This window comes from Scardinius erythrophthalmus, assembly GCF_964197995.2.
Source record: "Scardinius erythrophthalmus genome assembly, chromosome: 3".
NCBI classification, from domain to species: domain Eukaryota; kingdom Metazoa; phylum Chordata; class Actinopteri; order Cypriniformes; family Leuciscidae; genus Scardinius; species Scardinius erythrophthalmus.
This window is the reverse complement of record NC_138223.1, coordinates 46,810,353-46,834,755: the sequence shown is the minus strand read 5'-3', so window position 1 is coordinate 46,834,755 and position 24,403 is coordinate 46,810,353. Positions and strand designations below refer to the sequence as shown.

General features: G+C 37.6%; 1 protein-coding gene across 3 annotated transcripts; it reads left to right on the top strand.

Moving 5' to 3' along the window:
- Nucleotides 1-2,348: 2,348 nt before the first annotated feature.
- Nucleotides 2,349-24,384, top strand: prkacab (protein kinase, cAMP-dependent, catalytic, alpha-b). 3 transcript variants are annotated; one of them, XR_014029933.1, is made up of 11 exons: nucleotides 2,349-2,820; nucleotides 9,180-9,241; nucleotides 10,447-10,575; nucleotides 11,994-12,092; nucleotides 12,197-12,279; nucleotides 16,115-16,241; nucleotides 18,751-18,846; nucleotides 19,266-19,388; nucleotides 19,515-19,679; nucleotides 23,076-23,357; nucleotides 23,781-24,384. XR_014029933.1 is itself a non-coding variant. In XM_081362090.1 (10 exons), the coding sequence occupies exons 1-10, from the start codon at nucleotides 2,775-2,777 to the stop codon at nucleotides 23,199-23,201; spliced, it is 1,056 nt and encodes a 351-aa protein (XP_081218216.1). In that variant the 5' UTR covers nucleotides 2,349-2,774; the 3' UTR covers nucleotides 23,202-24,384. The 3 variants fall into 3 exon arrangements, 1 of the variants encoding a protein (XP_081218216.1); XR_014029934.1 differs by having other exon boundaries at nucleotides 24,175-24,383; XM_081362090.1 differs by having other exon boundaries at nucleotides 23,076-24,384.
- Nucleotides 24,385-24,403: the final 19 nt, after the last annotated feature.

The window sequence follows — 24,403 nt, the reverse complement described above, 5'->3', positions numbered from 1 at the left end:
GTTCACAGCCTACTGCGAAGATCGCGAGTCATTATAGCTTATCGTCAACTTCATCTTTGCAGCCGACACAGAAATTAATAAACAATTAAAATGTCTTATTGCAATATTTTACATATTCATAATCATTACTTTTGGTGGATCTTTGAGGCAGCTTTTTAGGTTTATGGCGTTTTGGAAAAGAGCTCTTCACGTAACGTTTCACCAAGGCACAGCGGCCCTTCAGCACATAAGAAAAAAAGAAGAGAAAAAGCACGGACTTACTAATTACGAAACTTTGATGTGGTTGAACAGGTGAAACAGTCACAAATTCCTCTGCAACTCAAACCTTCTCAGTACGAGTTATGAAGGAAGAGAACAGCATTACAGGTTTCAGCGCGTCCTCCTCTGATTGCTGTGTTCTGACTGAAAAAGTGCGTGCAGGAGCACATGCGCAAACGGTTTGTAAAATATCTTTTTGTAAAATGACATATGATAAAATAAAAATAAATCATATCATTTTAAAAACGGTTTTGCGCATGTGCTTCTGCGCGCACTATTTCGAATTTACGTATGAGTTTTTGACGACACAGGACGGGACCATGGGCTGGGCCACTCGGAGGTTGCTTCCGCAAATATACTGCCCTACTGTACATTATTAAAAATCGCTACATATAATTGTTTAGAAGGTTATTGTGTGCGTTATTTGTTTTCTCTTTAACTTCTTTCAGCTCGTTTCATGTTTGGGGGGTCGGATTGTACAAATTATGAAATATTCGATATCCCAATTTTGCATATCGTCCAGACAACAATTTGGATATTATCGTCTAAACGATATATCGCCCACCTCTAGATACATGTGAACATTTATCTGTTCAATAAAATAGTTTACCTGTTGAGTAATAAAAACGTTAATGTTGTTAATTTTTAAAGTTCCCCTGTGGTGAAAATCCAGCTTTTAGTGTTGTTTATATGTCTATGTGGTGTTTTTAATGTGCTTTAAGACAAACCATGTGTAAATTCATAAGTCGACACCATCGCTGAGTATTTTTTTCTCCTTAAAACTGCAGTGAACCAAAGACAGTCTCAAAAACACTTTGAAATCGCTGGTGTTTCTGACGTCACAAACTACCTTGTAACCAATCAGATCAACGTGTGATCGTCAACGAGTGGAACTCTGAGCTGAGCGAGTGAGTGGAGGCGGGGCTCATTTGCATATTCATATAACTGCTTATAATAAATGAGGCAAGGGTGTCGAGTTACATTCAAGATATTTTAAGACAAGAATAATTTTTTTTTCAAAGAAAAAACTTTTAAATGTCATTTTGGTGATCAAAGATGAGTTTTAAGTGATAGCATTATTGACTACAGGGGGACTTGAAAAAACAGTTTACCTTTAAGGTTTTTTTTTTTCACCTTACGCTTATTTTATTGCAAGTAAAACTTTTTTTTTTTTTTTTTATGGTTAATGGTTAGTTTTAGATAACCCTGCAACGTGGCTTTTCACACAGGGAAATAATGCTTTGATATTTTGTATGTTACCCTTTTGGATTTTAACAAAAAAATATATATATATATATTTAAGTTTTATATTTTATATATTTTAAGTTTTATATTTCTTACAGTTAAAATGTTGCGGGTTAAGCCTAATAGCATGTGATAACCATTTTTTGTGCAGAGACATGCATGGGCTAGTGATGATGTATGTATGCAATTTCCCATGAAAACCATCCCGACAGTTTTAAAATATAGCCTAAACACTTATAATATGCTTATTGCTTACCATAGTGAATCAGGGTAAAACAAAAACACACTTTGGAAGAAGAATTGATGATGTATTGACTCATTTGAATTTTGTTAATTTTAACCTATAAGTTTTCTACATTTTATTTCCCTAAATGTAAACTATAACCTTGTTTTCACACAAGGAAATAATGCTTTGATATTTTGTATGTTATGATTTTAACAAAAAAAAAAAAAAAATATATATATATATATAAGTTTTATATATTTTAAGTTTTATATTTCTTACAGTTCAAAAAATTGCGGGTTAAGCCTAATAACAGCAGGTTCCAGAGTGACAAAATGTCCTTTTATTGGACCCAATATGCGTTAAATGATCGGCATCGTTTTTTCCCCAGGACAACAACAGTGGAAATGTTCAATACATGTGTTTATTTTATAAAACAGTGAACATTTAATCCACTCAATAACATCATTCATAAAGTCCCGTCCATTTTAATAAACATAAAAAAGGGACAGTTCTCTTTCTACATTGGCTAATCACAACTCACAACAGCTTGATTAAAGCCTGTCAATCACTCCGCACATCTGTCCGCCTGGCCAATGGGGTGAGTCGGGGGGCGGGGCTCAGTCCGTGTGGGCGGAGTCTGTGTCGATGGCTACGGGAAGCGCAGCTGCATGAACGATCATCTCACCGATCCTGCGTCCGTGTTTTTCACCCGCGATTCCCGGAACACGGAACACCCCGCGGGGCGGCGAGCGAGCGAGCGAGCGAGGGACTGCGGGGCCGCGGAGGTGCGGCGGAGAGCCAAGCCAGGAAAGGACGCCCGAGTCCGGGTTGATGCTGGCGGCCCGTCCGCCCTTTAAACACGGATGCTTCTGCGTTCATAAGCGATCGCCGTTTATCCGTGAACACATCGGACGCGTTAACGTCCACTATTTTCACTCTCAAAGCCGATCGGCAGGCGTCAATCGCATTCACGGACCGTGAGAGCCGAGGCGCGGCAGGAGCATCATCTTCCTGCGGGTCTCCAGCGCCTGACAGGCCCGGAGACATGGGCAACACGCCGGCCGCCAAACGGGGAAACGAGATGGAAAGCGGTGGGTGTCTTTAAACCTCCCGATCATTGTGTTTAGTCATGATCGATCATGGCGATCGGTTTCATCATCAGATGCTCAGATTCCTCGGGAATATATTCGTGCATGTGTGAGGCTTCAGCAAAGAGAGAGAGAGAGAGAGAGAGAGAGAGGATGCTGATGCTGTCATGGCGATTTCAGGCTCAAACAATGTGTTGATGCTTTAATAAGCGCTTCGTTTGGGGGTTTTGTGTGTGTATGTGTATGCAGTGCCATATAACATATCAAGAATGTTTATTCAACAGAAAAGACTCTATGTATGTGTATTTGATGGGTCCAGATGTGTCTGAAGAAAACAGCAAGAGCCCCTTATATTCAGGGGACCACGAATCACAATTTGATAACAACCGTATTAATTGACATCTTTGATGGTTACGGCCCTGCTGGTCGAAATGTTTAACCCTGGGTTAAGTCTTTGATGTTTCACACGGTTCATACTAACCCTGGTTTAGCCTAGTAATTAGGTTGTCAGATTTTACACATGTAGGCTTAAACCCATCAGGGTATCATCATTAATTTGCATATTTACATTGTTAAATCGAGTTGCAATAATAGTAATGCTTTACAATCACGCTTGCCCTTCACTGTTGACGTTTTTAATGAGTCTTTCTCTTCTGGAAATCAAATCAAAATTGTTGACAGCATCATCTTGCGTGTTTTTGTCCAATAAAATGCTTTCTGAAATGATCACATCACGTCTCGCAGCTGTGACGTGAACCAGTGGCTACTGGCTAATGATGTTAATGAATAAATATTCGATAAGTCCCTCGATATGTCCCACCCACCCTTCCTGTTTCAGTATGAAATGTCAAAACAGGAACAAAAACCGCTCAACCGTTTCCCTCGATGCTGACGCTGGAGAGTTTCTGTGACTGTACAAAATGAATGAATATTTTCTGAGGCAGGAATTCTTTTATGATTGGTTTGTATGTTGCGAAACAACTCAACGTAACGCATACCTTTGGTAGTGAAAAATTGGTGCTGCTAACCCCCGTTACAAATACAAGTGTGAAACATTGCTTAACCCAGGGTTAAAAGTGGCCTTTCACCCAAAAATGAAAATTATCCAATAATTTACTCGGCCCTGAGCCATCCTGGTGTATATGACTTTCTTCTTTCAACCAAACAATGAATGGTACCTGAGATTTTTAAGCCCCCCCCCCCCCCCCAAAAAAAGTGCATCCATCCATCCATCATAAATACGACTCCTGGGGTTAATAAAGGCATTCTGAAGCGAAGCCATGCATTTGTGTAAAGAAAAATATCCATATTTAAAACTTTATAAACCATAATCACTGGCTTCCGTTAACGGCTGTACGCAAGTCTAGTTCCGGCCGAAGAGTGACCTCTGACCTGAAGAGTGACCTCTGACCCGAAGAGTGACCTCTGACCAGACACATGACGTACTGATGAGGATAAGGATCGAGCAAAACAAAACACCGGTCATGAATTCGAAATCTAAAACAAGAGTATTAGAAGAGAAATGTGGGAGGAGCTAAAGTTTGTTGTTTGAACCGCGAAAGGCGTCTATTCTCTCAGTTTACACCACTATACATTCTACGTCATGCGTCGGGTCAGAGGTCACTCTTCGGGTCAGAGGTCACTCTTCGGGTCAGAGGTCACTCTTCGGGTCAGAGGTCACTCTTAAGGTCAGAGGTCACTCTTCCGCCGGAACTAGACTCTCGTACAGCCGTTAACGGAAGCCAGTGATTACAGTTTATAGAGTGGATATTTTTCTTCGCTTCAGAGGCCTTTATTAACCCCTGGAGACGTATGGATTACTTTTATGATGGATGGATGCACTTTTATGGGCTTCAAAATCTAAGGTACCATTCAATGCCATTATAAAGATGGGAAGAGCCAGTACAATTTTTAATATAACTCTGTGTTCGTCTGAAAGTAGAAAGTCATATAGGCTACACCAGGGTGAGTAAATCATGGCCTAATTTTCAGTTTTGGGTGAATTAATCCTTTAACATGGGGTTAAAAAGACTAATAATATATCCAACTTTATCTGCATATAGCAAATCTCACCCGCTGAGTGCTTGTATCGATGCAGAATGTAAACTATATATTATCACTCGGCTCGAATCTGCTAAATGTTACTGTGAGACATGAAGACAGTATAAACATTAACGTCGTGATTTCCTGAAAGCTGCTTTGAAACAATGTGCGTTGTGAAATTCACTAAACATGTATCTTGAGCGTATTGAGTCGTTTTACGCCTGCTAGATCCTACAGTATAAGATCATTGCAAATCACACTGTACGGCATGGATCTAATAAACGTATGTAAACTTTACGATGATGACACCTATTGAATCGTAGGCTACGATGCTAGTTAGTGTAGCAGAATAAAACGTCATCAGCCTGCGCTAGTGGTGAACAAATAGAGCAAGATGAATCGCACTTGATTGGCAGTTGTGGTTTTTATGTGTGCTTAAAAAAAGAGGATGAAGCGAAAGAGGCTAATAGGGCTCAAATACGCCATTTCATGTTGCATTTTGATTGGCTAGTCGGTAAATGATATCTTTGGTCGCAAGACCAAAAGAACCACTTTTAGGAGCCACAATCACAGAAATCTCCACGATTGGTCATCTTTCGTCTGGGACAGACCAAGATCATACAATGTGTACCGGGTATAGGCCTAACTCCCATAAGGAAAGCCCTGCTTGAACACACAGTTTAGACGGGTCCTTTCCCGCTGGCCTGCTGTGGGCTTGTGCTATTCACTTGCAATTTGTCTTTTTGCTTGCTTTATAACTTTCTGTGCTGAGTTTGTGGGAAAATCTGCGGAATGGATTTGAAAGGTTAAAATGGAGCTGCACTTTTATTGTAAGCTGAAGTTGAATCAACTTTTTAGAGCCTTTTGCATTGCTGATTTTGCCATGTTATCACGTTTAAACCTTATCATTACACCGTGCCCTAACCAGAAGCGATGCCAGCGACAAATAATTTGTATATTAGTGATGGGCGGATCGATTCTGAAGTATCGATGCTGACGTGGTATCGAAAAGGATCGATCCTCACAAAAATATCGATTCAAATGTGTGTTTTTTTTTTACCAGTAATTTTTTATTAATTTAGCACGCAATTCAGTGTGTAAAATAAGCTTCTAAGTGGAAAAATAAGCGAATGTTAGCGGATAATTGTGTAGGATAGAACTTTTTCTCCTAGTCATCTGGATACAAGACGAAACCAATCAATCACAGAGAGCGAGATAACAACCGTGCTTCGCTGAGCTCACAGGCCCAGTGCGTTTGGGAAACGAAGCCTTGAAAGATGACAGAGAAACAATCGGGAGTTATTTCGCAATAAACAAGCCAAAAGTGTACATAACGGTTCAAAATGTTGACGTCAGTAAGATTTTTTTTAATGAAATTAATATTTTTATTCAACAAGGATCAATGCATTAAATTGATCAAAAGTGTTAGTACTAGTAGGCTAGTAGTAGGCTAGTACTATAATTAGGGTAGTTTTGTAAAAGTCACTGACTAATTACAGGCGAGTTGAGAGCACATATCTCAAAATATTTAGGCCTTGTAGTCATGAAAACGTATTCAGATTTAGCATATTAATGATGCATTCACCTCATAAATCTTGACACACTGCTCTAGCACAGGAAAGTGCATACAAGTTCAAGCGTATGCTTTTAAAATGAAAAAGTATTGGTATCGATACTGGCCCTGTATTTACTTGGTATCGGATCGATACCGAAATTTGCAGTATCGCCCATCACTATTGTATATCCACACTGCGAGAAGCATCAAAATCAATCAAAACCCACAGCCAATCAGAACAGCGTGTGGGCGGAGTCTCGCGGCAAGTGCACGGCATCAGAACAGCAATCTCAAGAAAATGGACAAGTCGCTACATAATCAAATTCACAAATATTACACCATTTAAACATTATTAAAAATACATAGGCCTAGTTACTAAAACAATCTTTGTCAAATAATACACTTGTTTGTTCACAGTTTGAACGTTTCCATTTGTTTCATTTCAAGATCTGAGGTGAATTATCCATTGTTGCTTTTACAGATACAAAGCTGGAGCACTAAATGATATTCAGAGTCACATTACACGCTTTTAACATTAAATAAAGCACATTACAGTACCTGAGATTATCAATGCGACACTTTGTGTTTGTTCCAGCCGCGACGTCGCAGAAAAAGAAACCGTTTCTAAAACAGAATCGTCGCGTGTCGCCATCGCGGCTGGATAGGACAAAAACCAACTGATTAACATGGTAAATATACCTTTTATCGCGCGTCGCGTGTAGTTAGGGCACGGCGTTATCCTTAACCATCTTATTCAAATTCAGTACATCCGGCTTTTTTGGCTTGTATAGTATATTTTAGCGAGAACGTGGAGGAAAAAACGCCTCAGTTTTATTCAAAGGTCCAAACTGAGCAAAACGCAATCTGGTACGGTTTCTGATATTTACATGGCCAAAAAGTACAATGAAATTCTGATAAAACACATTTTAATGTAAATCAATGCAATTTCCAACAACTACTTGCAAAAAAATGCATAAATATTAGTTGTCGCTGAATCTCTCAATAAAAAGATTAATATTTGAATGCTTAGTTTAATGATCAAAGCTCAGTAGCTTTTATTGTGGAGGCAAAATAATGCAATACAATGATGATGATTTAGATCAGGGGTGGGCAAACTTTTTGGCTCAAGGGCCACACTGGGTTTTAAAATTTGATAGAGGGCTGGCCCAGTAGCAGATTATGAAGCACAATCTCATGAAAGTGCGTATCTATACCACAAATTTAATTTCTCGTGCCATTTATATGGCAAAAAGGTTGTTTTTTTTTTCGTGCATATGCTGCACTGTAAACCTCTTGGTTAGGATTAGGGGTGCGGAGTGCGTGCCTATTACATGCCATAAAGTGCGTATCATATGCACGCGAAATTTGCATATCATAAGCACTACAAATACAATTCGTGGTAACTTATTCGCACTTTCCTGAGATCGGGCTGAGCAACCACATTTACGTTGTGGCAACGTCTGCGCGAAATTCAACAACTGAGAGACGATATTCTGACAATACTTTTTTATGTTAGATATCCCCCATTTAGCATGTTATGTCTTGATGTTAATTTTTAATTAGTCAGATGTTAGATAGCCTATACTTTTTAAATATTGTTTATTCTTATTATTATTTCATGGGCCTAACAGTAAATTAGAAACAAAATACCTGCAAGTGTACACTTAGAAGAGTAAAAATGACAGAAGGTTACGTTAATTCACCTTTATCAAAACTGCATGGCAATTTGCACTTCCAAAAGTCATTTGTGGAAAAAAAAACGAAATAAACGAATACAAATTTATTTTAAGAATAATAAATTAAAACATAAAAAGCAAAGGTAGATCAGAACATTTAATAAAAAAAAAAAAAAAAACGGGTTCTGTAGCACTAACGTTACATGGCAGACACGAGCGTAGTCGAAAGCCGGGCGATAACGGAATCAGTCAGGATACATGCACAAATCCAGAGGAGCTAAATAACTAATATTTAAAATAACTAAAAATAAATAGCAGACAAATCAAAGGAAAAACTAAGGTGTGCAAGCGGTTACCAAACATTTGTTTCTCTGTGAGCTTCCAAAAAAGGAAAAAACATTAACGTGCAACCAGTCTGGCTTAAGTCGCTGTCTGTTTGGTTTCCATGGTGACGCGTCATTGCTTGTTACGTGACGCACCGCAGCCACAACAGCGCTGAATGAATGATGATCAGCTTTTATGTCATTTTTCCTTTTTTACATTTGTTAGCTATGGCATGCATGCAATAACTGATATTCCGATTGTCAAATATATGCAACGCAATATATAAGGCAAAGTATTGCAAGAAAAAAGGCAAAATTAATGCGATTTTAAGACAATTTTTTAAATACTCGGCGGGCCGGATTAAACAGCCTAACGGGCCGCATGTGGCCCGCGGGCCGTAGTTTGCCCACCCCTGATTTAGATAAACCTTCTTCAAAAGCCTGATGATCATATTTGATGGCTCACATTTTGATGAATGGATAATCAAGTAAATCTATCAGTTGCTTCAGTCCAGTACGTGTTCATCTTGTAATATTACCACTAACAATATAAAAGTTATTCTCACATTTATTTTATACAAATCACAGCAAACCTTGTATCACAACCTTTTAAAATGATAGTTTTACCAGCTAAAAAAGTATAATCTGTCAATCAGACGACAGAAGGCATGCAGTAGATTGTGTTTTGATAATTTAGTGGCCTTAGAAATCAAATATGATGTTGTTTCTTGTAATGTTGAGTGTGTTTTCTGTCTCTTCCCACAGTCAAAGAGTTTCTGGCCTTCGCCAAAGAAGATTTCCTCAGGAAATGGGAGAATCCTGCACAGGTAAGAGGATATAAAGGGAAAACCAGGCTTCAGCTTTCAGTACGCAAGCGTTTCCAGTGGGGATAGTTCTCAGAGCTGGTTTATTGTATTATGTTAAACGAGTGTCACCTGGTCATTTAAACAACAGTTGAACAAACCCAGATGATCACAGACTCCTTTGAGAAACCACACAAAACACTCTCGAAACTAGTGATGAGAGCTTCGAATCGATTAAAACAACAATGATTGGCTGTTTCTGGTGACGCCTGCCGGTCAGAACTAAAAAATTCATAAAAACACCTTTTTACAGACTAACTGCAAATGTTTTATTGAAAGTTAATCTATTAAAATGCACTTAACAAATCATCTAATACCATTTAAATATGAAGTTTCTGTATAATAGATGCTATTTTATACATTTATAGCGCTGAACCATTGAAACTTCAAAACATTTTGAAACAGTTATAAAGCCCTGTTTACTGAAATCACGTGACTTTGAGAGTTTGATACGTGCTCACAATCGATAATCCTAAACAAATGTTTCACAAAGGTTTCGAAGCTTCAAAAGCGATCTGAAAGCAATTTTCAGAATTCAGTTAATGTGAGTTAAGCATGTAAATGTGTTTTCTGTTTATAACTGAGACCAGTTATTCTGAAACGTATGGAAGCTTGTTTCCGTCACAGAATACAACATTTTAAAAGATAATTGCAACATTTTTATCTCACACTTGAGAGTTTATAACTCACAATTCAAAAATATTTTCATATTTTCAGTTTATATCACAATTCTGACTTTATATCTCCAAATTGTGTGTTATAAAGTCAGAATTGTGAGATATAAACATGTAATTCTGAGAAAAGATGTCAGAATTGCAAGATATAAACTCACAATTGTGAGATAAAAAGTTGCAATTATCTTTTAAAATATTTTATTCTTTATAACACAGAACTGCTATTTTATATAACTTTTATAACTCAAAATTATGACCTTTTTTCTTGCAACTGCAACTTTATATCATTTTATATATATGTAAACTCACAATTGTGAGAAAAAAGTCTGAATTGTGAGATAAAAAGTCGCAATTACCTTTTTAATTTGAAACAAGGTCTAAAAACGGTCTGTATGAGCAGATTTTGTTCTGATTAATCGGATAATGGCTCAGTAATTCAGTATCGGTGAACAACTGCACATAAACATGCTAAAAACAGCGTGGCCTGTCCCGCAGAACACGGCGTGCCTGGAGGACTTCGAGCGCTTGAAGACTCTGGGCACTGGCTCGTTCGGGCGCGTGATGCTGGTCAGACACCGAGAGACCGGCCAGCACTACGCCATGAAGATCCTCAACAAACAGAAGGTGAGCGGGGCTGACACTCAAACTGGTGTTACGCCGAGTTCACACTGCACGGTGTTCACAGTAGCCGGGTCACTGTTCTATTCACACTGTACGACTATCTGGTGTAGCATTCGGTCGCTGATGTGTTCACACTGTAAGATGGGTCGGCGACAGGAGGTCTCACACTGCATGACTTTACATGACTATGACTGCGTTCCAGTCCACTTTTAGACTAGTCCCTAAGCACTTCCCCTCGGGGGAATCCCTGCCGCCATTTTGAAGTGCGTTCCACTTTGTGAAGTGGACGAGGGAGGTTTATAAGGACAGACCCTCGTTCCCTCGATTTTGACCGAGGGAGCGAGTCTACTTCATATGTACACTTCAGGCAGCTCCATATACCACAATGCAACACGATTGTGACGTCAACGCATATTGCGTTTAATTTACCCCACCACAAACAACTATGATATATTAATAAATAATAATAAAAAAAAATTAAGCAACTCAAACACACCTATATAAATGTAGAATGCTGCATTAAACAATTTCGTAAGAGAAAAAAATAATAATAAATCAATTGAAGTGATTCCAAGGGCTTCCAGTTCAGCCTATTGCAGTTTCCGCCAGTAGTGGGCACTCATGCAACGTAAGCAATGACGTATATCCGAGTGAACGATAAATCGTTCAATTATTGTTCATGACAATTTTGGACTGGAACGCAGCCTATGACTTTGTTTCACAACTAAACACACGCGTGAAGAGATGGGGAAATAACGCACGATCACGCGTGCCTGAGACCAGAGTTCTCGCGCGAGACTGAAATTGTTATTAAAAATGATAGCCTGCAAGAAGCTTGCGATCCAAATTGTCTGTGTGCTGATTTGCCGCGAAAAGGAGAAAAATAAAAACAGATTATGCTGGAGGAAATGGTTGGAGAGACGAGGGGAGCAAGGATTGTGTGTTCTGCAAAGAGAGTTTGGGGAAAATAAATAGTTTTGCAATGTTCTGCTGGTCTAGCAAATGTTTGTGCTCTGTTTCTGTTTGATATAATTGTAAATATATCTATTAAAATACTGATATTCTGGTCTATAACGCCTTCCCTCTGCTCTGTATCTCGCTCTCTCATTGGCTGTCGGTCATCGCCGATGTAGTTTTCAGTCAGAACACATTCACACAGCAGGACTTGAGTCTCCGACAGGTCCAGATGTTTAGCATGCCAAATATCTCATGTGTGTCTGCGATTCTCTCAGATCTCGTCTTTGATCATTCACACTGTGTGATTGTCACTCATGTGAACGAGCACTGATTTGCCTGTGATTTCGGGCATTCATCGGCGATCTCCCAAACCTGTCTGCGAGTGAAAGTCGGGCCTAAAATGGTTCAGTGTGAACTCTGCATTAGACGTGATGGATGCGTTCAGTAACACTGCTTGTCTTCAGGTGGTGAAGCTGAAGCAGATCGAACACACACTCAACGAGAAGAGGATCCTGCAGGCCGTCAGCTTCCCCTTCCTAGTGCGCCTGGAGTACTCCTTCAAGGTGAGGAACGCTCAGGACAACAGTAACTGGATGGTGGCGCATGTAATGGACGTGTGTGTGTGTGTGTGTGTGTGTGTGTGTGTGTGTGTGTGTGTTTGTTGCAGGACAACACCAATCTCTACATGGTGATGCAGTACGTTCAGGGAGGGGAGATGTTTTCACACCTGCGCAGAATCGGCAGATTCAGGTGAATATCTGTACATTCTCGATGTACACGTATATGTACATGTACATTTATATACTCTGTGTATTTCCATTGCATCGCTGTCGAAGAGTAATTAGCTGGTGAAGTGGATTTACTTATTGTAGAGTTAGCGAAAGATATCATGAGTGTTGTAATGTAACAAATAGTAGATTTTAAAAGGAGCCGTTCATTCATAAATCTGTAAGATCTCACCTTCATGCTGTGGAAATACAAACCGGGAGACGCTGAAAAGGGGCGGGGCTACAGAAGGACTATGCCTTAAAGGGACAGTTCACCCAAAAATGAAAATTCTGTCATCATTTACTCACCCTCTTGTTGTAACAAACCTGTTTCAGTTTCTGTCTTCTGCTGAACCCAAAAGATATTTTGAAGAATCCAGGTAATCGAACAGTTTACAGTAGCAATTGACTTCCATAGTAGGTATAAAAAATACTATGGGTGCCGTCAATTGGCTACGCGTATTCTTCAAAACATCGTCTTTTGGGTGAACTATCCCTTTGAAGTCCCCCTGTAGTCAATAATTTTATCCCTTAAAGCTCATCTTTGATCACCAAAATGACTTATTTAAATGTTTTTGTCCTTAAAATGTCTTTATGCCTTAAAATATCTTGATTTAACTCGACACCCTTGCCTCATTTAGTATGCGCACTTCTATGAATATGCAAATGAGCCCCGCCTCCACTCACTCACTCAGCTCAGAGATCCACTCGTTGGCGATCACACGTTGATCTGATTGGTTACAGGGTAGTTTGTGACGTCAGAAACACCAGCGATTTCAAAGCGTGTTTTTGAGACTGTCTTTGGTTCACTGCAGGAAAATACTCAGCAATGGTGTCGACTTATGAATTTACACATGGTTTGTCTTAAAGCACTTTAAAAACACCACATAGACACATAAACATAGGGCTGGGCGATAAAACGATAACGATATGTATCGCGATAGACACGTAATCAATATCAATAAAAAATGCGTTCGATAAAACGTTCGATAATTTTTTTTTTTTTTCGTCGGAAAAAAACAGCAAAGCAAGTTTGATTGCATGAACAAAGGCACTCACTCTCTAGTAACTAGATAAAACAGGAAAAGTCAGCTCTCCTGACTTCAAGTCAGACCAATGTCGTCTGCAAATTATGCAAGACCGTCGTCAGTTTCTCTGTTATTCGCGTTCTGATGCGCTGTTCTAGCGTGTGCGTTTCTCAGCGCGTACATGTGAAGCTCACATGCACTAAAAGCCTGTCTACCAGCGCCTGGATACTGGACTAAGTTATCTTTCGAGTCTTATTGTGCTAATACTGTTATACACACACAAGGTTTACATAAACTAGTCGGATATGTCTAAAGTGAAAGCAAACTTGAGAAAATTGAGAGAAAATCTGCATGTCAAATGCGTGTATAATAGACGCGTCGCGCGCAGCTCTTAAAGAGACAGTAGTAATAGTAAACACGCTGCCGCTTGTCCTTAAAGGGATAGTTCACCCAAAAATAAAAATTATCTCATTATTTACGCACTCTAATGTTGTTCCAAACCTGTATTCATTTCCTTCTAATATTTCCTAATATTAATATTTTGAAGAATGTGGGTATCCAAACAGTAGCTGGTCCCCATTGACTTCCATAGGAGAAAAATATACTATGGAAGTCTCGGGTAGGCCTACATCAACTGTTGGTCATTCTTCCAAATAACTTTTATTTTCAACAGAAGAAAGAAACTTATTCGAGTTTAAAACAACGTGAGAGAGTAAATTATGAAAATTTGAATTTTTAGGAGAACTATCCCTTTAGTGTTAATAAAACAACAAAATGTAAAGAGAAAATCACTCACTGCTCTTGACTGATAACGTTATTAATAGCTTTAATAAGTATCAATGTATAATTTATACAGTGAAGTCTGTTTTGTTTTATTTTCATATTTGTTCATCATATTTAATTACTTTCTGCAATGCTACTGTTAAACACACCTACTGTAGCTGAAAACATAAAGCACTGTTTATTTAATTTGTATATTAAGTTGTGTATGTGTAATGTGTATCTTTGATCTTAATATTTAATAACAAAGAAAATAATGAGAACATTTTTTATCCGCCCCTGTCTGCCATTCTTTTTTATTTTATATTTTGTTACCTAAGGCTTTGTTTTTAAAATATGGACATTAGTTTGGCTGTAATGCTCAGTCACAAAATAGTTAAACCAACATAAAAAAGAATTGTGATAAAATCGTGAATCGTGATTTTCCTGAAAGAAATCGTAATATTATATTTTTGCCATTTCGCCCACCCCTTTATAAAGCATTTCTTACGTATTCTTTAATTTTGCACCTTAATGTTAAGAGATAATTGTTAAGTGTTCATTGTGATTTTAGACTTTTGAGTTTTCCATGGTCGTGTTGACATTTCTGCCTTTATAACTGATGGGATTATAATCAGAGGTAGGTTAAGTTTAAAATAAAAAATCTTTAAATGTAATATATTTGTCTCTTGGACTGGTCCTTATTTTAAATATGTTATAAAAAAATTCAATAATTATCGATATCGACCGATATGAAACACTTATATCGTGATACAGTTTTCAGCCATATCGCCCAGCCCTACATAAACAACATTAAAAGTGTATTCTTTAAATAAAATCATCAGTTTAAATATCTCCTCTAATTCAAAAGATTTAAAAACAACAACATTTTAAATACATTATTTAATAAAACATTTATTACCCAGTATATTCCCTTACTTGTTTTTTTATGTTCTCAAATATGTATTTTTGTTGAAATGTAAGTTTTGCAAATAAAAACACTCACACTCACACATTTTCCATTCTGAGTACAAGTCATTAAAAACACCAAAAACACAAGTGGAAATACAGGATACGCCAGCTCTGCTCACTTTTTACAGTGTAATGAAGGAGTTCACATCTATGACTTGGTGTTTTTCTGTCACTATCTGGTTCAACTCATTCTTAAAAATCACAGTTGTTGGGCTTTAAGCAGAGAAGCCTTCAAATCAAACTGTTTTAAGGTTGATGAGAAATGTGTGTGAACCTCTGACTCGTGGTTTACATGTGCAATTACAAAAGACCAAATGCTTAGAAGGAAAACAAGTCGTATTTATATTTCTTTTGACTCAGATTGAATGGCATGTGAAATGACCAAAAAAAGAAATTTGAGATTACATTTTGCATCTGTTTTTGGCCTCTTTAAAATGTGATTCCAAGTGCTAAATTTGATCCTCTGACCTACATCTAAAAAAATCTTCTTTATGGGTATTTATGGTTCCGTGAAGAAACTTCCATTGAACAAAAGGTTCTTTACAGTGAGAAACTGATTCTTTAGATTTTTAGAATGTTCTTCACATTAAGAAGAAATTGTTCTTTTAAAGAACTCTTCACTGAAAGGTTCTATGAGGAACTGAAAATGGTTCTTCTATGACATTTTATTAAAAAAAATAAAATTTAATCCACATAAAAGCTGACATAAAACTGATCCGACATTTGATCAACACTAGGCACATAACAGGCGCCCCATCAGTCTGCATATTTGTGCTTGATTTCTTTGGCTTCGGCTCGTGTTCGTCTAGCTAAATATAGAGGATAAAACAACTTTGGGTTTAAAGAACCAGACCATGACTTCCAGTGAAATCCGAGGATATTCGTGCTAATGTGAGACTGTGACATGCGTAATATTTATTTGTTTTTTTGCAGTGACATTGTGTCCTTATGCAGTAAATCACTGATGCATCGAGGTTCAGTCCATCTGTTTTATTCTTGCTGATGCCTTTATGTAACGGTGTGTTTTCTCCTTGTCTTTTGCTCTCTCTCTTTCTGCAGTGAACCCCATGCACGCTTTTATGCTTCACAAATAGTTTTGACCTTTGAATATCTGCATGCCCTTGACCTGATCTACAGAGACCTTAAACCAGAGAACCTCCTCATCGATCAGCAGGGATACATCCAGGTAAAACATATGTAAAAGAGTTCACCTTCAACATACACTAATATTTATTATTTTATATTATTTTATAGAATATTTTTAGAACTAAGACTCCTTTCATTTGCCGGTATGACTGACATTTTAGGTGTTTTCACAATTTTGTTGCTCAGTTTTTCTGGTTGTACATGTGATGTTTGAACTTCTGAATCATTACTGTTCTCCAGCATTTGTAATCTACTTTACATTAATATGCATCAATAAGTATTTTAAACAAATATTTTTGCACACCCTTCTCTGTAAAGTTTAACCCTTACATGCATAAATGTTCCGCCAATCATTATTACATGTTCGGGTCTTTAGCGACCCGGATCTATGTATACAGTCAAACCAAAAATTATTCAGACACCAGATATCATTTTTGATATTTTTTTGTACTAGTGTGTGCAGGACACTATAGTTAATTTATGTAAGTGAGGAGAGCTAAATAAAGTAAACTGTGACATATTATACCCAAATATTATTCATACAGTGACTACCAGTAAAAATGTATACAAATTTGGGAACAAAAAGTATTCAGACACTTTGAGCTGATCATATTTTGCTTTAGTGTTTTTTCTTTAATTGCTAATGCTCTTTTCACACACAGACTGAACTAAATGAAGCATTGCTTGGTGATTGGTTGATCTAAACTGGGATTATCTAATTGTGTAGTTAAATTTAACAGCTGACAGATATTCAACATAATTCATTTATGAGACAGTCTGACAGAAGGACGGACAAAACCACTGAAATATCAACTAATTTAATAACTCTGAGTTCTTCTCATATTTTATTACCATTTTCTAAACGATAGCGAATAAACTGTGATAAGGTGAGAAATGTTGAAGGTGTCTGAACAAATGTTGCTTTGACTGTATGTATACACTCTTGAAATTTTAATAACAATTACAGAAGAATTAAATAACGCATATTTCGTGATGTTTTGGAACTTTGAAGGGTTAAATTTGAGCAGATGTTTTATATCATCATCATCATCACTGTCCTCAATCAGAGCTCATTTCCCAGTATATTCAGCATCTGGCTCATATTTGCCATCGCAAACACGTTCTCAATGTCTTCAAATCAATATTTTGATCTCTCATGCCATAATTGTGTATGAAACATTGTCACTTTGAGGAATAAAGGTAAATTGCACTTACTGAGTCATCAGAGACTCAATTGTTGCACAGAAAAAAATATACTTACACTATTACATACCTCGGGTTGCTAGCGACCCTATACACTTAAAAAATAATAATATTAGAAAACAGACATTCTATTAAAAAAAAAAAATTCTTGTTACATTGTTTATAATGAATTGATTGATAAATACTAAGAATTTTTTTTTATCCATTTGAAAATCTTGTTAAAATATGCTATTATAAACTCGTAGGGGCAACAAATGAACTTCCGACTCTCTGCCATGCCACTCTAAGTAGATATAAGATGGCAGTGGCTATACGGCCATTAAAGCGGTCATGTTTGCACTTAGGTTTTATTACGCATTTAGGAGAGTATTGCAAGAAGCTGCTTACATTAACCTTACTTTCGAAAAAGAAATAAGTACAATCATGATTTTTCATGAAAAAATTACCGTTCATAATCTTCTAACAAGAATAAGCACATATGAACAATTAAATTTATTATTGTTTTATTAATTATTTGTAACTATCTTGAAAGTCTCCAAGCAGCGTTTCGCGCTCAGATGTGACGGCGGAATGAATACATTACCAATGTGATTACAGAATATATTTAAATTATCCATCAAATTGTCATTTTCTCCTTACTGTCTTGCGAGTTAACAATAATGCCTGACCAGTAAATTACTTGGTGAACAAAGAAAACATTTTGGCATTAGGCATTGACATTAGTTAATCTACGTGATATTCATATTTAATTATGATGTAATATTTAGTTCGAATCTGAAATTAATATGAAACACTTTGGACTCCCTGTCTTAAATTTCTTAATTAGCATGACTGACCTAATAAGTAATATTTATCACTACTTTAAAAAGCAAATGTCAACATGTGTGACCAGGTACTTTACATCAGTATGTATTTTAAAGTAAGTATTTTTCTCTCATTTCTCTGTTATTGCCCTTTGGAAAATATGTCAAGGGTAAATCAAGCACAGATTATGACAAATGCTGTGTTAGATGAAGAGAAACATTTTCAAAATCAATGTGATTTTGCTGAAACCCAAAAAGTGTGAGAAAAAGGAGTCAGGTTTGGGTGTAAATAAAGTGTGTGTGAGTGTGTGAGCAGTATATGAGCTGCGTGGATGAGAGAGAGAGAGAGTGAGTGTGTGTGTGTGTGTGTGCGTGTGTGTGTGTGTGTGTGTGTGTGTGCCGTCTGGATGTGCTCTAAATCACACACAGCTCATGATCTCACCATTACTGCCTCCTTGTGGCTAATATGAGAGTGACATCAAAGAAATGTTTCATAAATCACAGCGTCATCATAAATCGTCATGTGTGTGTGACTGTGTTCAGGTGACAGACTTTGGCTTCGCGAAGCGGGTGAAGGGCCGCACGTGGACGCTGTGTGGGACCCCGGAGTATCTGGCCCCGGAGATCATCCTCAGCAAGGTGAGCATCTCGAGCATCAAATCATCATATTAGAGTGATTTCTGAAGGATCATGTGACACTGAAGACTGGAGTAATGATGCTGGAAATTCAGCTTTGATCACCGGAATAAATTACATTTTAACATGTAGAAAACAGTTCAATTGTAATAATATTTCACAATATTATTGTTTTTACTGTATTTTTGATGAAATAAATGCAGCCTTAGTGAGCAGAAGTGATTTTTTTCTGGTAGTTTTGACCGGTAGTGTCTATGAATTGTTTGCTAATCATTTGACCTGTTTCAGTTTGAATAACTTGCATCTCATCTCATCCCTTCTCTACTAGTTTAAATCATCTTCCCATGAATGTACGCAGTTGTCGCTCCACTTTACAGTGTTTCGTCTCCTCTTGAACTGCTCCTGATGTGTGTGTCTGGCAGGGTTATAATAAGGCGGTGGACTGGTGGGCTCTGGGTGTGTTGATGTACGAGATGGCTGCTGGTTATCCTCCATTTTTCGCCGATCAACCCATTCAGATCTACGAAAAGATTGTCTCAGGAAAGGTAATTCTGCCGAGGCTTCACAAAACAGCAGTCTATCGATTTCTAAACGAATCCGACAATATCTGAGATTCTTGTCTTCAACCTGAACCACTTTCCTTGTGATTGTTTGCATGTTTCTTTCCACAGGTACGATTCCCGTCGCATTTCAGTTCGGACCTGAAGGACCTGTTGAGAAACCTGCTACAGGTGGACCTCACCAAACGCTTCGGAAACCTTAAAAACGGAGTGAATGACATTAAAGGACACAAGTGGTTCTCCACTACTGACTGGATAGCCATTTACCAGCGGAGGGTGAGAAACACACACAGTCCCTTCATCACTGAGCGTGATCTGATGTAGACAGTGTTTTGACCTGTAAAGCCCCGTTCAAACCCCCAGCGACTACAATCACAAGTGATATATTTTACAGCATACGTTATGCTGTTGGAGACTGTTGTTATATTACCACAGCAGTGCTCAGTGCATTAAATCATTAACTAGATTAACGATCGATCAGTCAACAGTCATACTGTCATAAATTACTAAAACGTCTTTCAAATTTGACAAATAATACATTTTCTTGTCCCTAATATTCAACATAATGCTGGGGAAACTGTAAAATGAACTGCAGCAGTGCTAAAATTGGATCATAAAATTACAACACACAAACTATCAATGTATGAATCAAACTCGCTGTCGAAAGTTTCTTTTCCATGCATCATTTTATTATATCCATGTGTGTGGTCAAATCATATAAAACAGTGAAATCGTATAAAACTGCAGTCGAGACGGTGACGCAAGCTCCACTGACGGTCTTCATTCCGATTGGTTGTCGCTTGCAAAATTCGCTTCTCATTTGCATAAAGTTGAAATTTCTGATCTTTTATCGCATCGCTTGACACGCCCACATTCTGTCACCAACGGCCACTGTCGCTCGTGCCGCCGGTATGAACGGGGCTTAAAGCTGCGTCACACTACACACTATTTATGAATGACATTCACTGATGTTATTCCATGTTGTAGAGTAGACAGTAGCTGCGTTTCCATTACAGATTTGCGCAAAACTTTTGCGATATATTTTTTTAATGTTGATAAACAAGTAATAAAAACTCAGTGAGTGTTTTAGCGCAATTTTCTGACGTCATGGGATCACAACACTAAGAGATAGTAAATCTTTTTATGTTTTTTTTTTTTTTTTTTTTTTTTGTGCGTTCCCGAGATTAGACCTTCCTTAACATAATGCCGAAAACCCGAAGTCTCTAGGTGGTCTGGTTGAGGAGGAGATAGAAGTGCAAGATTGGTGCGCACAGACAGAACAGAAATCATGAGTTAACAATCGCAATTTTGTCCGTTGGAAAATTGCGCTAAAAACTATTGCGCAATGACAGCATTTCCATTAACCGATGTTATGCGACCGAAACGTATTTTTTTTCCTCTCGCGATGATCATTCCAAACATCATGGCAACAGATATACATATATCCCAGCCACCGCACTGGCCATTATTTTTTAATGGAAGGAGACGTAGGAGTGTTTTCCAAGAATTAATGGCAAGTAAAGACCCTTATACTTGAGAGCAGCTCATATGAGGTGTTTCTGGGTGTTTCTCCCTCATTTCTGCTTCAAGGTCTTGATTGTGGTATTTCTTTGTTGTTCAGAATCCAGTAATCCCATAATTCCTTTGTCTTTTATGAGTTTAATGAAGAACTCTGTCTCGTCTTCTGTCCAAACATACTTTCTTATTTAAAGAATGATCAACTTTTACATACGCCAGGTGACCTGTAAATACACAAAAACTTGAATTGCCTGAAAAACCACCTCATGTGAGTGTAAAAACTTTTTTGCGATATATGGGAGTTTTTGCGAAATTGACGTGTTTCCATTTGGTGTATTTTCAAATCCCAATTTCAATTTGTGCAATTTGAAGGGTAAATGAAAACGCGGCTAATGAATCCGTCTTTGTGATGCTGAAACAAACATTTTGAAGAGAAAAGACTCAATGGAATCACTACATAAAATTCTTAAAGGGGTGGTTGATTATGATTACACTTTTCTAACTTTAGTTAGTGTGTAATGTTGCTGTTTGAGCATAAACAACATCTGCAAAGTTACAACGTTCAAAGTTCAAAGCAAAGGGAGATATTTGCTTTTAAAGAAATCATTTTTTAAGGACTACAACAAACGCTGGTAGGGACTACACAACATTCCTAAAATTTACATAAACCCCTCCCCTGGACATGATTTATAGATTATCAAGACAGAATATGCTAATCAATTACTAGAAGATAACTACACATAAGCTATGCACTTCTTCTTGAGTCTCTCCATCATTGTCTGAATCCGGTTTGAACATAAAAGGCTGGTGTGAGGTAAAAGGACACAAGCTCTCGAAGCTCCGCTCCCTGCGCCGGGAGCACCAGCTCATTTGCATTTAAAGGGACAGACACAAAAACGTTGGTTTTTGCGCACCCTCAAAAAGTGAAAACTTTAACATGCTATATAAAAATATCTGTGGGGTATTTTGAGCTAAAACTTCACCGACATCAGAGACATATTTTACATCTTGTGAAAAGAGCATTATACCACCTCTTTAATATTAAATGTAAAAGTGAAACAGTGAGTGCTCTTTGCCATCGAGGCTATTTATCTATGGTGAAATTTGCATGACCGTTTTAGGGTCACGGTTTCGGTACAGTTCGGTATGTGCTATGTTCAGCGGAAAAAGGACTGCTGACATATAAAGATAAAGAAAGTAAGACCAAATAATCAAACTACACAGCACAAATAAATACAATAGAGCAAATATACAAATGCTTTTTAGTTTTTTTCAGGTAGGTCTAACATTAGTTTTCAGGTACATAAACTGAATAAAGTAATCAAATGTAAAATAACATTGCATATTTGACTATAAATAAAGATGAAAGATGAATCCTTATTAAAGTTACAGAAGCTATTCAGTCTAGAGCAGTGAGTAAATTCCTTGTCTTTTGTTGTTTGATTAACATTAAAAACACAACAGCGGGAATATTAGGCTGCTGTCACTTTAAGACTGAATGCAGTGATACTGTTACACGTGTGTTGTCTTTCTCGACTGTTTTTATTCACTTAAGAAATAACTAACAACACATTTACATAGAATAAATCCATTCAAGTTATTTGTTCTGATTTATCTAGTAATGAAACAAGTGAAGTATTTATGCGCGAGTCATTGAATCATTCACTCAGCCCGATTTTCTTTTTAAATAATTAATTCAGATTAATTAGTAATTACACCTTTTAAATAGACTGCAGCAATTAACATTTTGTCAGAACCTCTTGTAAATTATATTTAGTTTTGTTGTCCTTTCAGAATCGTAATCTCTGTTCGAAAAAAAAAAAAAAACGTTGTGCAGCTCAAATCCGCATATATTATAAACAAATACTTCTTACGCTTTTCTCTGTTGATCGATATGTAATTTGAAAAATAATATATGATCCATGTCAAAAGTAAATCAAGCACAAATTATGACAAAATGGTGTCAGATGAACAGAAACAGATAAAATATTCTGTGTGATTTTGCTGTTACTCAAAAACAAAGGGTAGTGTAAAATATGAGCGAAGAAATACTTTATATTGGTATTGGCGATGATTTCATGCTCAAATATAAATATCAAGCGTGAAACTTTTAAGATCAGGTGAATATCTCTCTCTCCGTGTGTGTTTTGGCAGGTGGAGGCCCCATTTGTGCCTAAATGCAGAGGTCCCGGGGACACCAGCAACTTTGACGACTACGAGGAAGAGGAGATCCGTGTGTCGTTCACGGAGAAGTGCGCAAAAGAATTTGCCGAATTCTAGAGGAAGAAACTATAGAAATCAGAGCGAGGGATATAGGTGGAGAGAAAGAGAGAGAGAAGGAGAAAAAGTGCATGAATCTTAAAAACCGATCCTTCCTTCTGTAAAACAGCAGAGAAACCAGCGGAAGAGTCCAGAGAAGACCTCCAGGGATAAACAGTGAGGCCTTTATCATCTCCTCTATTTTAATCATGTTTGCAATTTTCTCTCTTTTTTTTTTTTTGTTCATGTGATATTAATCATGATGGATTTGATAGGGTGTAATTGTTGGCCTGTGGACTGGGATTGTTGTTGCCGCACAAAAACAGACTGGATTAGTTAAGTCTCTAATCTTGAACAGTTACCACTAAGGTGCAAGTTCTCCACTAGGTCACCATAACAAGCATACAGAAAAATAGAAAAAAAAAAAGAACGATAAAAATATGTATTCCTGTGTAATAACCGAAATATTTTTGGTCCTGTATACTGTCATGTGTTTCTTTATTCTTAAAATGCACTGAAAGGGACGACGAAGTGAAAATGGCATAGAAAAGAAGCCATGATTTCATAATATGAGCACCTCTTTTCTTTTTCTTCTTTCAGCTGTAGGTCCACTGCGCTCTGTAAAATATTCACTGATGAACTTTGAACTTTCACCTATGAAATGTGCCATGAAATCCTACAAGTGTCAATATTTTGGCTCATCAGTCGTTTCATTGATTCTAGCTGACAGATAGCAGTCGACAGCGGACCGCGTCAAGCCTTCGTGCAGAGGAGGGGATGAATGTTTTTGTTTCGTTTGTTTAGTATTGTTAATACTATAATTGTTACGGTTCTCATTGGGTTATACATTTCTAGTACCTGACGAAATCGCACACACACTGTGCGTGATTGACACGGCGAAGTCTTGCGGTCGACCAATGAGCCGCCGCATTGCTCTCTCCGTTTTCGCCATTTCTTCCCCCCTTCATTCTTCCATTTCTGCATTTTTAAATAGGCAAAGTCTTCTCTCTGAATGGGTGCAGAGCATCTGGCTCCTTTTTGGGTGAGAATTTCTTACACGCAACTCTCTAGGCTACAAATATCTCCTCTAAGCTGGAGGTGAACTCAGTGGATACCAGTGCTTACTCCTGAGGACATGGTTCAAGTTAATTGTGATATTTTGCACCACAAGAATCATTCCAATAAAGTATTACTATAAATACCAAACAGGTTTCACGTACTTT